General features: G+C 40.1%; 1 protein-coding gene across 1 annotated transcript in view; it reads right to left on the bottom strand.

The window, feature by feature from the left end:
* Positions 1-1353: 1353 nt before the first annotated feature.
* LOC136288199 (oncostatin-M-specific receptor subunit beta-like) overlaps positions 1354-14089 on the bottom strand; it is a 30034-nt gene continuing 17298 nt past the window's right edge. The window contains exons 9-19 of the mRNA XM_066181077.1: positions 13123-13259; positions 11728-11881; positions 11121-11197; positions 10495-10717; positions 9723-9905; positions 8352-8453; positions 7734-7913; positions 5906-6070; positions 4305-4383; positions 3945-4017; positions 1354-2900 (exon numbers count right to left, since the gene is read on the bottom strand). Coding sequence (XP_066037174.1) covers positions 2445-2900; positions 3945-4017; positions 4305-4383; positions 5906-6070; positions 7734-7913; positions 8352-8453; positions 9723-9905; positions 10495-10717; positions 11121-11197; positions 11728-11881; positions 13123-13259 — 1829 coding nt within the window. The 3' untranslated portion in view covers positions 1354-2444. The remainder of the gene's footprint in view (positions 2901-3944; positions 4018-4304; positions 4384-5905; positions 6071-7733; positions 7914-8351; positions 8454-9722; positions 9906-10494; positions 10718-11120; positions 11198-11727; positions 11882-13122; positions 13260-14089) is intronic.

Raw genomic sequence — 14089 nt, 5'->3', positions numbered from 1 at the left:
GTCACTGCATCCAGATAATGGAATTTCATTAGACCAGGATCTTCCCAGGAACGACCAGGGGACTGAGAAGTGGGAACTCAGCCAGGCCCACATGTCTTACTCCACCATCAAGAAGGCACAACTGGCTGAACCCACAAACCCCTTCATTCCCTTCCTGGGTGGAGTTGCTGCAGCCAGGCCTCAGTGACAGCAGCTTTTTCAAAGCAGGGAGCTGTGTGTGGTTGCAGCTGTCGCCCTGGCAGGAGGAACTGCAGCAATGTCAAAATTTAAAATGCTTTGTGTGACACTCTGATTTCTTTGACTGACATCTATGTCTGAATTCTTTAGTACATAACTCTTGATTTAGGACACCTTTTCAACATTTTAGGATAAATACACCTTCTTCTGAAATGTACAGCTCAGAAGTTTTGTATTGGTTAAGAAAAAGCAGCTCCCTTATGTTTATTGGCCTTTTTTTCCAGCAGTAAAGCATTTAAGCTACACATGGACGTAAAATGTGATGAAGCACTCTGGAGATGCAAGTGTTCCAAGCTGTAAAGATACTGTGGTATCAAGCTTTCACATACATTGTTCCTCAGAGAATAGGTTAAGATAAAGGGAGGAAGTTTCCCTGGGATGTATCTGTCAAATAGCATCAGCCTTCTGCCTCACCCTCCCTGCTCTCTTGCCATTCAGCAGAATGAGCCCAGCCATGTTTCCTTACTCAGCTGGCTGGAGGCTGAAAGGAAGGACCATGCTGCAAACTCTTCTCTGCTTCTCCAGTCTGTGAACCACCTGCACCTGTGCACAGCACAGAGATGGATGTGGCACGGTGTGCACTGAACACCTCCGGCCACACCTGCCCATCTCTCTCTGTATCTTTATACCTCCCCTTTTCCTGGCTGAAGGTTCCTCCTGCTGTTTGCAGTCAGTGCTTGTCACCTTGCCGTGCAAGGTCTTACTGGTTTTCCTGTTGCAACACAGCTTGTGACATGACAACAGTATCTGTAAGCAACACTATGGAAACTAGATGTGGTTTAATGTCAGAACTCACTTTGTCTGCAGCTGCTTGGTTTATAGGAGTGATATTAGCTAGTTAAACACGGAAGGCAAGTAACTGCATTTTAGCAAACTGGCTGAACATCAAATTGTCAGACACCATTTTTTTCACCTTTGAGAATCACTTATGCTGTGCTCTTAAGTTAAAACCATCTCTTTGTGACAAATTACAAACAGCATAAGGAGGCAAAACCAAAGGGTTCTATGCACACTGAGGTAAATCTGATGAGACTTTCAACTACAATTCCAACTGTACTGTTTCATTTCAAGTGTACAATTTCCTGAAATCAAAATGAAAGGCCAAATTCACTGCTGCCTGCTGTGGGAATTCTGAGTGTAACAATAAATATTTTTTGGTTTTGTTTTAACACATGAAAAAGTAGTGTTGGGAGATTTACATGTATGCAGCCTGAATATGATGTTCCTCACAAATGGGATTCATACACCCGTGCTTCTGACCAGCCTGTCTCGTTGCTTGCTTGCTTGCTTGCTTGCTTGACTGGCTGGGGCTGGCTATGGAAGTGCAAGGGTCAATACCAAAAGTTCAGTTCATGTGCACAAGTACCATTCCATCTGGTACTACGTCTAAAAAATTAACTCCTTTCCACCTAACTCCCTACATCTCTTCAATGTATAGTTAAGATGATTTTAAAGGGTCTTTAGGCAGAGAAGGTAGAAGTGTGAGGAGCCCCAGCTACAATAAATGGAAGCAGGGTCTTCCCTGTGAAGATCTGTTTTCTGTGCTTTTTCACACATCAAGCGTAGTTAGGACACAGGTGAGAAAGCAGGATAATCACTGGACTTGGGTGCTCTGGGCAGCAGTCCTGGGGAAATCAAAGTTCCTTCAAATCTTCTAGGAATGAGCCACAGTGTGTGCAAGGAATGCTTCTATGATGGTTCCCTACATCGTTTGAGAGAGGGAAAATACAATCCAGCCCCCAAAAGGATGGGGCTGAGTAATGCTCCATGCCCAGCAGCACAGCACCCATTGGCTGGGGTGGCCACAGTACACAGAACACTGCAAGAGAAATACACTCCTAGAGCAGCACAACCTTCACACTTGTTTCATTTGCTCCTCTACTTTATGAATAAAGTTTTAATCTCTGCAAAATAAAGTAGTCCTCTGCCTGTGACAGATTGCTGTGATGTAACTTTCTGCACAATACAGGCCACAAACCAGCCTATAAATCTCATCTAATGCCAGTAACTTGTAATGGAACCATAACACACATAATTCCTGTGTAAATCAGTACTCAAAACTAGTCTAGAAACAACAGCTTTGCCATATTAATGGAAATCAGGCAGCTGGGATTGTAAGAGCTCTGATCAAAAGAAGTTGTGGTTTTAGAAATTTTCATTTATAGTATGTAGCCAAGCACTGGGTGGACTCACTGGAGGACAGAACATCAAATCCTTCCCCCCAGGCAGTGCTTATCTGTTTGTGAGCTGTATCTCAGACTGTTCTTTCTCTCAGCTGTTTCTCTGGTGGTTGAGGCTGCATCCTCATGAAAAATATCTAAATAGCATTGTGGCTGGTACAGCACCACTGCCTGATTTGTCTTGCCTGCTCCCAGTGTCTCAGGTATTTGGTATGGATCAGATTCAGCCTTAAGGGGAGAAGAATAAGCCAAATTCTCGAAACAAGTATGAGTTTGAGATGTAGGTGTGGGTGGAAAGTCTCTCTCTGCATTTTCACTAGGGTAAATCCAGGAAGAATTGTGACCATCAATCTTATCTTCAGTTGGTGTTGAAGATAACGGGCTCCAAGTAACAGGATGCAATTTCTGAGCTTCAGTATTACTGTCAATGTCTAGCACATCAGGAAGGCAGTCATTTATCTTCAGCACTTTCTCAGAATCAATCTGCAAGAGAATCATTAAACAAAAAAAAATTACTCAATGAAAGAAGCCCAAAGTAGAGAAGAGAGAGTGATTACTTTAAGGAATTCTAATACCCCTACACAGCTTTTTGGTAGTTTGCATTTTTCAAATAAATGAATTTGAAGGAAAACCTACATAGAGGGTGTTCAATGGAAGCTGTATTTTATGTGAAATTTATCAGATTATTTATTTAGAGATTTCTTTTTTAAGTAAACTCACAATGACTGTATTTGCGGAAGGAACTCATCCCTCTGCTGTAAAGACTTGGCCAGGTTTTTGATGTGTGCTGGCTTTAGACCGAGGCAGAAGCAATTAAAGCAACAGCAGCAACTGTTATGTGTACTCCAGTCCTCGCTCTTGTGCTGCTCTTCAGTGAATACCAGCAGCCTCACATGTGCCAGGGCAAAGGCTTTGGAGCCCCCTGCATGCAGCACAGAAGCAGCAGCTCCCAGTTCAAAGGGGCTACAGAAGAGGCTGGAGGCCTTTTGCCAATGCTGTTCTCCCAGCCAGGCCTGGCAGAGCCCCCAGCATCCTCCAAGGCCAGCAAGTGCATGGCCCTGCAGTGTCCTCCCAAGGGAACTGGGGCAGACACAGCTCATGGACTGCAGGGGAGTCCCATGTCCTCTGGGCTGCTGAGTTCAGACAGTGCAGGGGTTTGAACAGTAAAGTGGAGGTAATCACCTGCTGAACAAAAGATTTCATTTATTCTCCAGATGTGTTGATTTTGGTTGGTTTTTTTTTTTTTTTTTTTTTTTTTTTTTTTTTTTTTTTTTTTTTTTTTTTTTTCCCTGCGGTAACAGACTGGAATATAAGCTGGTCATTGCAGAGTCACATGAATGTCAAAAGAAGTGTTTTCCACTAAATGGTAATATTAAACTGTGTTAATTTGTATATAATGATTAAATGTAGTGAACACAAAAACTGAAAAGAACTTGATTTTTAAATGCAGTCAACACAAGAATTTTTTTTTAATCTATTAAGCAAAGAATGGACAAATTAAAAACTCTAGATTTTCAGTGATCTTACCTTAAACTCTTTGAATGACAGCACTTTGCTCTTGTTAGGACTAGGTATTACAGGACAGAAACACTCCTTCACCCTGGAGATAAGAGACCAAAATAAATGCATTTTTGTTCTCTCATCAAAGCACACTCTATCAGCAGAAGCCACCCATAGAAGTGTAGCACACCACAGGCACAGCAGCAGATGACCAGTGTCTCAGAAATGCCACAAGCCAAATACTTAAAACATCCACACAGTCAGACAGCCAAAGGAAGAAATGAATGAGGCCTTGCAACGGGCTGGAATAAACAAGCTGCAGCAGTGGTTTGTGAATTAGGTTAGTTATATTCTCTGTCTACAACAGAAACATGCATTACAACTTACCATTCCATCTTCCAGTGGCATATAGCTGCTACTAGGATTGGAACTATCACAAGCAGGAATACAAAGTACAGCATGTTTGCTGTGGAAGAAAAATACTTCAAAATTTTGGTTTTAATATCTCACATGTTAAAGTCAATATAGATTGAGTTTCTGGGGCAAAAATAACATCAAGTCTGTGTGGGATGCCTCCCACTAATTCCACAGTAAAACTGTGTGGTCCATGGTTACAAAGTAGCTTGGCTGAAAAGTTCTGGGATATCTCTGTAAGTCTTTAGAACTTGATTCTCTTTACCAGAATGGAATTATAACAAGATTTCTTTTTATTTGCCCTCCTATTGGCACCTTAGCTGTAAGAGTAATTTTCAAAAGTTGAGGCAATGATAACCTCACTTAAGTATTGCTCTAGTTTTTCTCTCAGACTCGCAGAGAAGGCAGGTTTTTAGTGTGGGACATGAGCAACATCTGTACTTCCATTTCAGACTCACTACAGCAAGAAAAACACTACGCAAGTGTTCAAGTCTCCTAGGACTTATGCTGATACAGGGATCTCAGTATTTCCTTCTAGCTGGAAGACAGCCTTGGGCTATGCTCTTCACAAACAGCTGAGGCTGTAGGTGAGCTGAGGAGCGCACCAGTTAGAGCCTGCTCTCCCTCTGCCTAGTCCAGTGCCCTCCTGCCCTGTGCCAGAGAGTTTGTGTATCCCTATCACACACCACAGGAGGGAATTGACACATCACATTCTCCTCGTATCTCTTTAGGGTTAATTAAGCTTTGTTTTTATTCTATGCTTGGCTGTACAAACATCTGGCTGGCCGATGGGAGCCAGAACTTGTGTGTTAGAACCAGAACTGTGCCTGTGAGGGTGTCATGATGGTCAGACATTGTAGTAGTTAGCCTAAAACATGAAGTCTCCCTGCGTAAGCCAATGCTTCCCCCTTTCCCATCCCTTCTCCTCCATCTCCAGCCCCAACAAGTTTCTCAAAACCAGGCATCTCTAGTTTGGATCCTGAATTTCACAACCATGCTGACTGGCATTTTCAAGGGACAAAGTTATGGGCAAGTGATTTCCTTTTCTGCTTTGGTGATCAAATCTGCGGAGTTAGCAAACTAGTGTGCCCGTGCCAACAACCTTTCTGTATTGTCTTATGAATGAGTGAACTTGGCAATGGTTTTAAAGACTGGTGAGAGTAAGAATCAACATCAGAAGTTCAAGAGTTCATACAGGAATTACCTGTTTGCACACAGGTTTGTAGGTTTTCCTATACTAGAAAACTAGTTAAACCCAAACACAATTCTTCAATGAGTTTTAACAACCACAACTCACTAGGCATGCAAATGTGCAAATATTGAGCTATTTCCCAGAAGGATAGAAGACTTAAATAAGGATGTAAATTAGGATTGTTCTAAAATATAGAAAAAATCCTTTCTACTTAGAAGTATCAAAATGCCGTGTTGGTCTGCTCAAATTATTCTCAGTTGGATTCTTTCTTAAGTGAATGTTGCATTGAATTAAATGTTTTCCCTAAAGAAAGGAAGATCATTATAACATTTAAATCATCCCATCCTTCTCCTAGAGGACATTATTCACAGCCAGTACTCACAGTTAGATGGTGTATCTATGTATCTAAAGTTAATAATGGGAGTCTCTCCGCCACCTGTAAATGCTTTAACCACTATTTTATATGTTGTGTTTGGCATCAGGTGTTTCACGGTGTATCTCTTTTCTTCTGGGTTTTCAATTGTGTATTTACATAGCTCTGATTCATCTAAAACAAAACAGATAAGATAGAATCATGGGATCACAGACTGCTCTGGGTTAGAAGGGACCCCAAGGATCACCTAGTTCCATCTCTCCTGCCATGGACAGGGACACCTTGCACTCGACCAGCTTACTCAGCCCCATCCAGCCTGGCCTCCAACACTTCCAGACATGGGGCATCCACAGCCTCTCTGGGCAACCCATTCCAGAGCCTCACTACCCTCGCAGTGAATCAAATAGCTGACCTAAACCTACACACTTTCAGTTTAAAACCATTACCACTTGTCCTATTGGTGCAAGGCCTGGTGAAGTCTCTCTCCATCTTTTTTATAAGCCCCCTGTTAGGTACTGAAAGGTTGCAATAAGTTCTCCCCAAAATATTACAAAACCAGTTAACTGAAATAACAAAACATTTGCAATCCGCCTTCTTTGTAATTTGCACACTTTCTTCCAGGAAGAATGATGCATCCTGACTCACTGCCACTAGCTGAACTCACATCCCTCCTAACAGGACTGGCCACAGCACTGCCCTCCTCTGGCAGACACCTAACAACTTGTTGTCAAAGATAGAACCTTGTTTATTTTAATTTGTTTCTCTTCAAGCACTGTACCAGAATGATTTGCGTTTTGCCATTTCTTTTTTTTTTTTTACCCGAATACTGTAGTCCTTAAACTTATGCAAACTTCTTTGAAGGTAATCAAAAGCAAGAAATCTCTGCCTGAAAAAAAAAAAAAAAAGAGCTCTTTTGCCTCTCTATTGTGCAACTCCCAAACCCCAGGGAGAAATGGGTTTGCTTATTTCTGCTGTTTTCAATCACACCCCTTGTCTGCTAGCAGAAGCAGTGAAGCAGAAAGTCTTTGATTTAAACTTTTTAAAGTCTAACTGGTATTACTTACAGAATTATAGTACTTAAATGGTTAGTTTAGTTCTGAGAAGAACTTCTACATAGGTCTCCCTCAGCTCAAACTATGCTTTTCATCCTGCCACTAGTCTAATCAGCAGAAGAACACAGAACATGAAGAGGAGGCAAGGAAAAAATAAAATACATTTTTTAATGTGTTGGAAACATCTGAAAATTCTAATGGAGCAAAGTCATGTTGAGCACTTTTGCATGTGGAAAGGTCTGATATAAATTTGTGGCTTTGTGACACTTCACAGCTCAGTTCTGCTGAAGGAACTCCACTGTAGAGCACACAAATAAATACTTTCACTAAAAAAGAATTTACATGGGGAATTTATACAGTGCTCCAATTTTGAAGGAAATAAATTGTATCCCATCTGTTTCTAAAATACCCCAAATTCTAGTATGACTAACATGCTTCTTATGACTTTTATCCAGTAGACCACAGATGTTTTTCAACACTCATCCAGAGCTTCTATCACAAGAGGCAGAACTCCTCCTATAGTACCAAAGGAGTAATTTCTGGAGCTAAAAAAGAGTCATGGACAACAGGATGTGGGCTGTAAATCACTAAAAGCCAGGAATCACTTCTGCCTACCAGCACTCCAAGCACAGAGAGGAATCAAGAGCAACAGGTGTTGAAACCTAGAGATGGCTGAATGAGCCAGCCATTTCCTGCCTAATGTGAACCTTCTAAGATGCTGCAATACCAACAAGTCTTTCACCTGTACCAATGACACAACTTTCTGTATTAGAGCATTAAGTTACCTGAAAGAATGTGCTTTTTTGATCCTTTCAAATTGCAGTTCCCTTGTATAGGTGACACATAAACATGGTAGCCTCTTACAAAACCAGGATCTGACTCATTTGTGAAATAAGAATCCCAAGACAGTGTTACTGAATTGTAAGTCAGGTCAACTTTTCTCACAACAGGGTCAAGATGAGGAGCTGGAGAAAGGAAATTCAAGTTAAACTTGCAATTATTCTTCAAGAGAAATTATTCTTTTCTCTTAGCATTTGAAAAATCTACATTCCCCCGTGGTGTTTATGTTTACATCTTTCTTGTATTTAAAAGCTGAACAAAGCCAAAGTTCTGTACAAAAACTATCAGCTTCACAGAGCCTTCATGCATCCACATAATACACGAAGCAATAACTGATAATCACAGCTTTGTTTAATAAACATGAGCTCCACCTGGTCACTGCACTAGCCAAACATCCTCCATGTAGGGCCTGTATGTTGATATAGAACTTTAAAAGGCCTCACTGAAGATACAGAAAGAACACAAAAAATCCAATTTTGTCTAGCTGTAGGAGGAGGCAATTATTCTATTTGTGACAGATCAATTTAGCAAATGCACAAGCCCCAAATATGTTGCAAACTTACGCAGCTCTCTGAGATAACCAATCTTCTTTTCCAGTAAGGAGGCTCTGTTAGCAACAGATCCATAGATGCAGAATTTGTATCTCACCCCCGGAACAAAAGCATCTAGAAAACAGTTGAACAAAAATAGGCTATGGATTGTTTTTCAGTTATACTTTTATTTAATTGCTTCCTATAGGGGTCAATAACCTATTAGACACCTCTGAGTGCCATTGTGCTATTAAAGCAACTGAAGGAGAGAGAGGGCAAGCCAATTCTTGGTGAGCATTATGTGAATTAAACACATTTGTTCTGTCTGAAAGAGAGGTTTGTATATAAATATATAAATATATAAATATATGAATATATATAGATATATATAAATATATAAATATATAAATATATAAATATATAAATATATAAATATATAATTTTTTTTTGGCCATACAATATTCAAGGTGACTGAACAATAGACTCCACCAAAAAAGAAGACAATTTTATTTATGTTTCTGGCACAGGCAAAGGTTGTGTTTTGGAATATTTAATACAGACACATATCCAGGTATCAGGATTCCTTGCTATCCTCACTGACATCCATTCCCATTCACATTAAGCAAGTGTAAACTGCTGAGGAATTTGACAATACTCTTCCCATGTTTTACTACAGTCCCCTTCATTACATACAGGGGACATTTGTATGAATTGAGGCGCAGTTCCTTTATTGCAAATGTATGTGTGTTCAATCAAATTTTGTTCAAACGAAAGTTTCATACCAAAGTGAGCCCTCAGCTTGAGAGACTCTAGGAAAGCTAAATCCTTGCAGCTTTAGAAGCTTATCAGAGCAACTTCGACACAGACAGAAAGGATTTAGGTCTACTGGCCACAACCAGGATAAAACAGATAGAAGTAATCCTAAGCAGGGACTGGTACTGACACCCATCATTTGTGGCACACTGACAGCACCAAACCTCTCACTACATCATGGGTTTAAATTGTCTGAGTCTAAACTTCTGATCCATGTCACAGAGAGGATAGAGCTCCCTTTTGCATTTCGCTTGCTAAATTGTTTTAACCCTTTCATTAACCTCACCATCCACCTTCATGATGCTGCTATAAGCCACTCAGAAGAAGTTTTGTCTAAAATACTGTGTTAACTTTTCTAATATAGTATGCTGATTTCCAAGGCTTAATGGTGCTGGTACATTTGTGTTGTCTAATTAATTTGGTAGGAAGAATATGATGTCATGTGTCTTTGAAGAATTACACCTGCACAGCAGGTGTAACAGAATTCAATATTCAAAATATTAAAAAAATTATTTGTTTCCTAAATTCAGTTAATGCCCACAGCTTGAAGGACTGCTGCACAGTCAGAAAGAGGAGTTGTTTGGCTTTCACCTGAGCTGATCACAGCACTGGAAGTGTTGGGTCCAAATTTCTTCCACTGCAAATCACAAGGCTGCAACCTGGGAAAGTTACACCAATCAATAATGTAACTGTCATATATACTTCCGGGCTCCCAGGAGATAAAAATGCCATCCTCTGTACCATTAACCTGTCCTTCCTTAAGCTCCTTGGTGCCTAGGAATGAAGAAAACAGAATCTCTTATTACTGTCCTGCATGACACTTCAGATTCTTGAAGTCTGATAAATGAAGATCAATACATTTCCTATACTAAGCAGTTGAAAACAACAATTAAAGAGTTGCATTCCTTCACTAAACGACATATGGGGTATTCCACATGCTGAAAACTGACAGCTCAGAAACCATCCAGTAACTGTTACTACCTATTTCCAAAAAAAAAAAAAAAAAAAAAAAAAAAAAAAAAAAAAAAAAAAAAATCAGCTGCCGAAACCCAGAGTCAAAGAGTCACAAGAGGCTAATCACACTGACATTGGCTGTCAATGTCATCAAGGTACCTACTGCAGGTCTGAGGCCCTAGTTTTAGGCTAAATGTATTTTGCTCTGTGAAGACACTCTCCTGCACTCAACCTTAATAAACAGACAGCTGCCACCCTGTAGCAGAAAATGAAGTAGTAATTTTCAGAAAGCAGTGGCGTGAGTTAAGAGGTAAAGTTAATTTGTTGCCCAAGATGAAAAATTATGACTTCACTCAAAACAGGTAAAACAAAACTCCAATAATATAATTTCAACTGAAAATACTCCTACTGTTATCTGTAGCTTTGGAGATGATCAATACTGAAGGAAGTGAAAAATTAACATTGTTCTTTGCCATTATACTGATTCTGTAGAAATGGTTGTCAATGAAAATCCTTGTGCTGTTGTAGACTGAAGAAAAGGAGATCTTTTCAGGCTTGGAGCCATCTTCTATTTTTTCCCAGGTTACTTCATATGAAATAATTTTTCCATTTGCTTGAAAACTTGAAGTTTGCTGAGAAAAAAGTTGTGGAGGAAGAGAACAATAACTTAGTAAATTTTGTTGGAAAAGTATGAGGATCATTAAGAATTTTAAATAACTACCAGGATGTGTTATTTCTGTAAGAAAATAAACATCTGTTTCCATACATTCACACACATACTGGTTGAAATGGAAATGCAGAAATCTTGGTAATGGAATCTGTCTTGGTCTAACACTTAGAAAAACAGAGTTGTATGTCTGAAATTCCAGGACAACAACACCATATATGTGTTCTGAGATATTTAATATACAATCTGTTTTAGATTTGTAGCAGATATTTTCATACTGAATTGCTATCAGTTGCACACAAATCATGGAAGAATTTTCCAACCCCTTTATGAAGAGCTTTGTTTCTATTTCTGCAGGCACGTCTCACCTTCCAGAACAAGGTCACATTTCGTCCCCCCAGAACTGGTGTAATTTCTCTCCATATGTCCAGTTTCCCTGATGGAGCTGCAATAAATATATCAAAACAAGAAAATGAGAGTGCTCTGGCTGTTGAAAGGATAGGCAGTTTAATTGCTTCCTCCCATTTGAAGAAATTCCACTCACAACACCTCCTTTTTCCCATCACCCCCAGGTCTTGACCAAACATTATCCTTTAACACCATTTTCCCTTTATTCCTTTTCCTGAATTAAGTCTGCTTAATTTCCCTGGAAAATCTCTGCTTGAAGTCACCAGACTCTTTTTCCCACCTCTGCACCATTCCTCCAGGACTCACAGGGCACTGTAACTCAGTCCATCCATCTTCCCAGTCAACTAGATTTCCCACTGCCTGCATTGGAGGGAATGTCCAAGACTAGCAGGTAGGCTGAGAACTATTCAAGAAGTCATCTTCTTGAAGTTTGCTTAAAGTGTTTCTTTTACACATGCAGCAGGCCTCTGCTTTAGCTACACAGTGGAAGAGTAACAACAAACAGCAAAGAGAGGTGGCGAGCAAGGAACATCCCTCAAACTTTGCTTCACAATGGGTTGGACATACTTCCTTCCTTTGTTCTGGTGGTCAGGGGCTGGCTCCACTCACTCCACCTCCAGAAGTGCTTCGCCGCCCCGCAGCGCACCCTGGCCGTGTACTCCGTGTACGGCTGCAGCCCGCGCACAGTGACGCGCTTTGAGCCCGCGACGGAGCTGTTGTGCTGCAAAACACAAAGACACAACAGGCACAGCATCCTCAGCAAGGTGCTCTTCTCTGAGAAAAGAGCTGTTTCTCTAGACCCCGCAAGAGCCAGTTAAGCTTCACTTGGGAAAGACAGTCATGGAACAACAAACAAAAAAAGCAAATAACGCACAAGATCAAAACAGTGGGAGATCCAAAAAGAGGGCTGGAAGCCACCTCTGTGTAACTGTCTGAGTCACTCAGAACCCTCCACATCAGTATGTTTTACGTCCAGGAGGGAATTTACTGAGATCTTGCACACTTAGAGTCTTGTGCTATTACGTCATATAAAAGTAGGATGTTGTTCCACATCTCTGCAGAGCAATCTACAGCTACCTTTTCTTTGCATTTTTTTCCCCCAGTCTTCACCCCACTCTCTCCTAAGAGACAGAGTGAGTTCTGGTAAGAATCAAAAAGCCAGCATGCTTTTAAGCCGCTCCTCAAAACTGTCTCCTGCAATGGCCAACTCCAGTGGTCACTTGATCTGACAGCTCTTAAACTACAATCAAGACAGAATGCAGCTTGACTGTGATCTTCACTGTGCCTTTTTAATGTGCTAGAGGCAAGCTGCTTTCTAAGAAAAGAGCTACAGAGAAGTAACAGTAAATGGGCAAGGAGTCCATCAACCTCACTGTGGAAGAGGTGGAACAAGATAAGGAATCTACTCAAATAATCTTCAAGGAGGTTGAAGAGGAAGGGAAGGAAAACTGTTCTGGGATTCTATCACTAGAAACCAGACACACTACCATCAACTACAGTCAATGGCACATAGAAAGAGCTTGGACTGATGCAAAAGAAATCTACAACATTGCTCTGTGGTGTGTGAAATAGCATGAGCAATAGAAACAAATCAAGATTACCAGTTGCTAACATATATGTATTATATATCATACAACTTTAGAATTATTAGGCCCTTCAGTGGTTTCCCTAACTTCAACAAATTTCAGGATCCATTCAGCAAAGCACTGAGCCCCACAGTCAGACCAGTCACACCATGTACTTCTGCCGGAGTACAGGCAGTGTTAGGAGTGTGAATTAGAGCCAACAGCCCACATCGACCGCACAATCAGTGTAGATCTTGGGAAGCAAACAAATCCAGAAAACAGACATATCAACATGCTCACAAAATTTACAAACTATTTGCATTACCGGGGAATTATTTTTTAATCATATCAGAAAGATCTTCGCTATGTTTTTGTTTAGGAAATTCAGGTTTCATACCAGTTCTACTTTGCCATCAGGTTGGAGCACTTGGGTCTGACAAAAGAGTTCAATATCATTGTTTTCATAATTCCAATGCAATGTAATTTCTGTATCTGTACAATCTTCCCAAACCTGGAAAGGAGCAGTGGGATACACTGCCAATGGAAAATCTGAGTTAGCTCTTAAAACATAAAATATATGCAACAGTATGATAAGATATTTTAGCTGAGTAGTAAAAACAAATAAAAAATACAGATTTTTCTCCTGATCTAGAAGAAACACATAGAAATTATAAAACTTCATTTCAGAATGCAAATGTAAGTAAATGTTACACAAGGTTTAAAAAAACCCCTTGTGCTGACTTAATGTTTTAAAACATCATGGACAAAAGAAAGAGAGACATTTATTGCAAACCATTAAAATTCTCTGATTCATGAACTGGCAGAAGCTCCTGATGTAACATGGTAACATTTGACACATTTCTACACTCCAGAATTGACAGAAATTTTATTCACAATTTTAACACTGACTCCTGTCAGTAGTTACCCTCCGGTAAACAGTGCCAGTGCTACTTCTTCCAAAAGATTTCTGAGATCCATTACAGCATGCTGTGTAAGAGTATTCAGCAAATGAAATAAATCTCAAACTCTCCCATATTGTAATAGTAAGGAATGTAATGCAATGTAAGGGCATGCAATGCAAATGAGGGGCATGCTTACATCCTTGGCCATTTATCGTAAAACTTCACAAATTACATTATTGAATTACACTACTCCATGAAACACAATTTGAGGACTTTCTTATTCAAAGGAGTTTTATTTGATATAGACCGTCCAAACTACCACATGCAGAATTGGAAACAATGGATTTACATTTTTCTATACTTACTGTCATCCTTTAAGTAAGGAAAATTCTAATGTAAATATTTGCAGGGTCAGAAAAAACATGAAGGATTTTACAGGAACCACTATTTAAAAGCTTAACT

This window comes from Chamaea fasciata, unplaced genomic scaffold (genome assembly GCF_029207755.1).
Source record: "Chamaea fasciata isolate MVZ Bird 193981 ecotype frontalis unplaced genomic scaffold, bChaFas1.0.hap1 SCAF_4, whole genome shotgun sequence".
In the NCBI taxonomy this organism is placed as follows: domain Eukaryota; kingdom Metazoa; phylum Chordata; class Aves; order Passeriformes; family Sylviidae; genus Chamaea; species Chamaea fasciata.
This window is presented reverse-complemented; position numbering and strand designations above follow the sequence as displayed.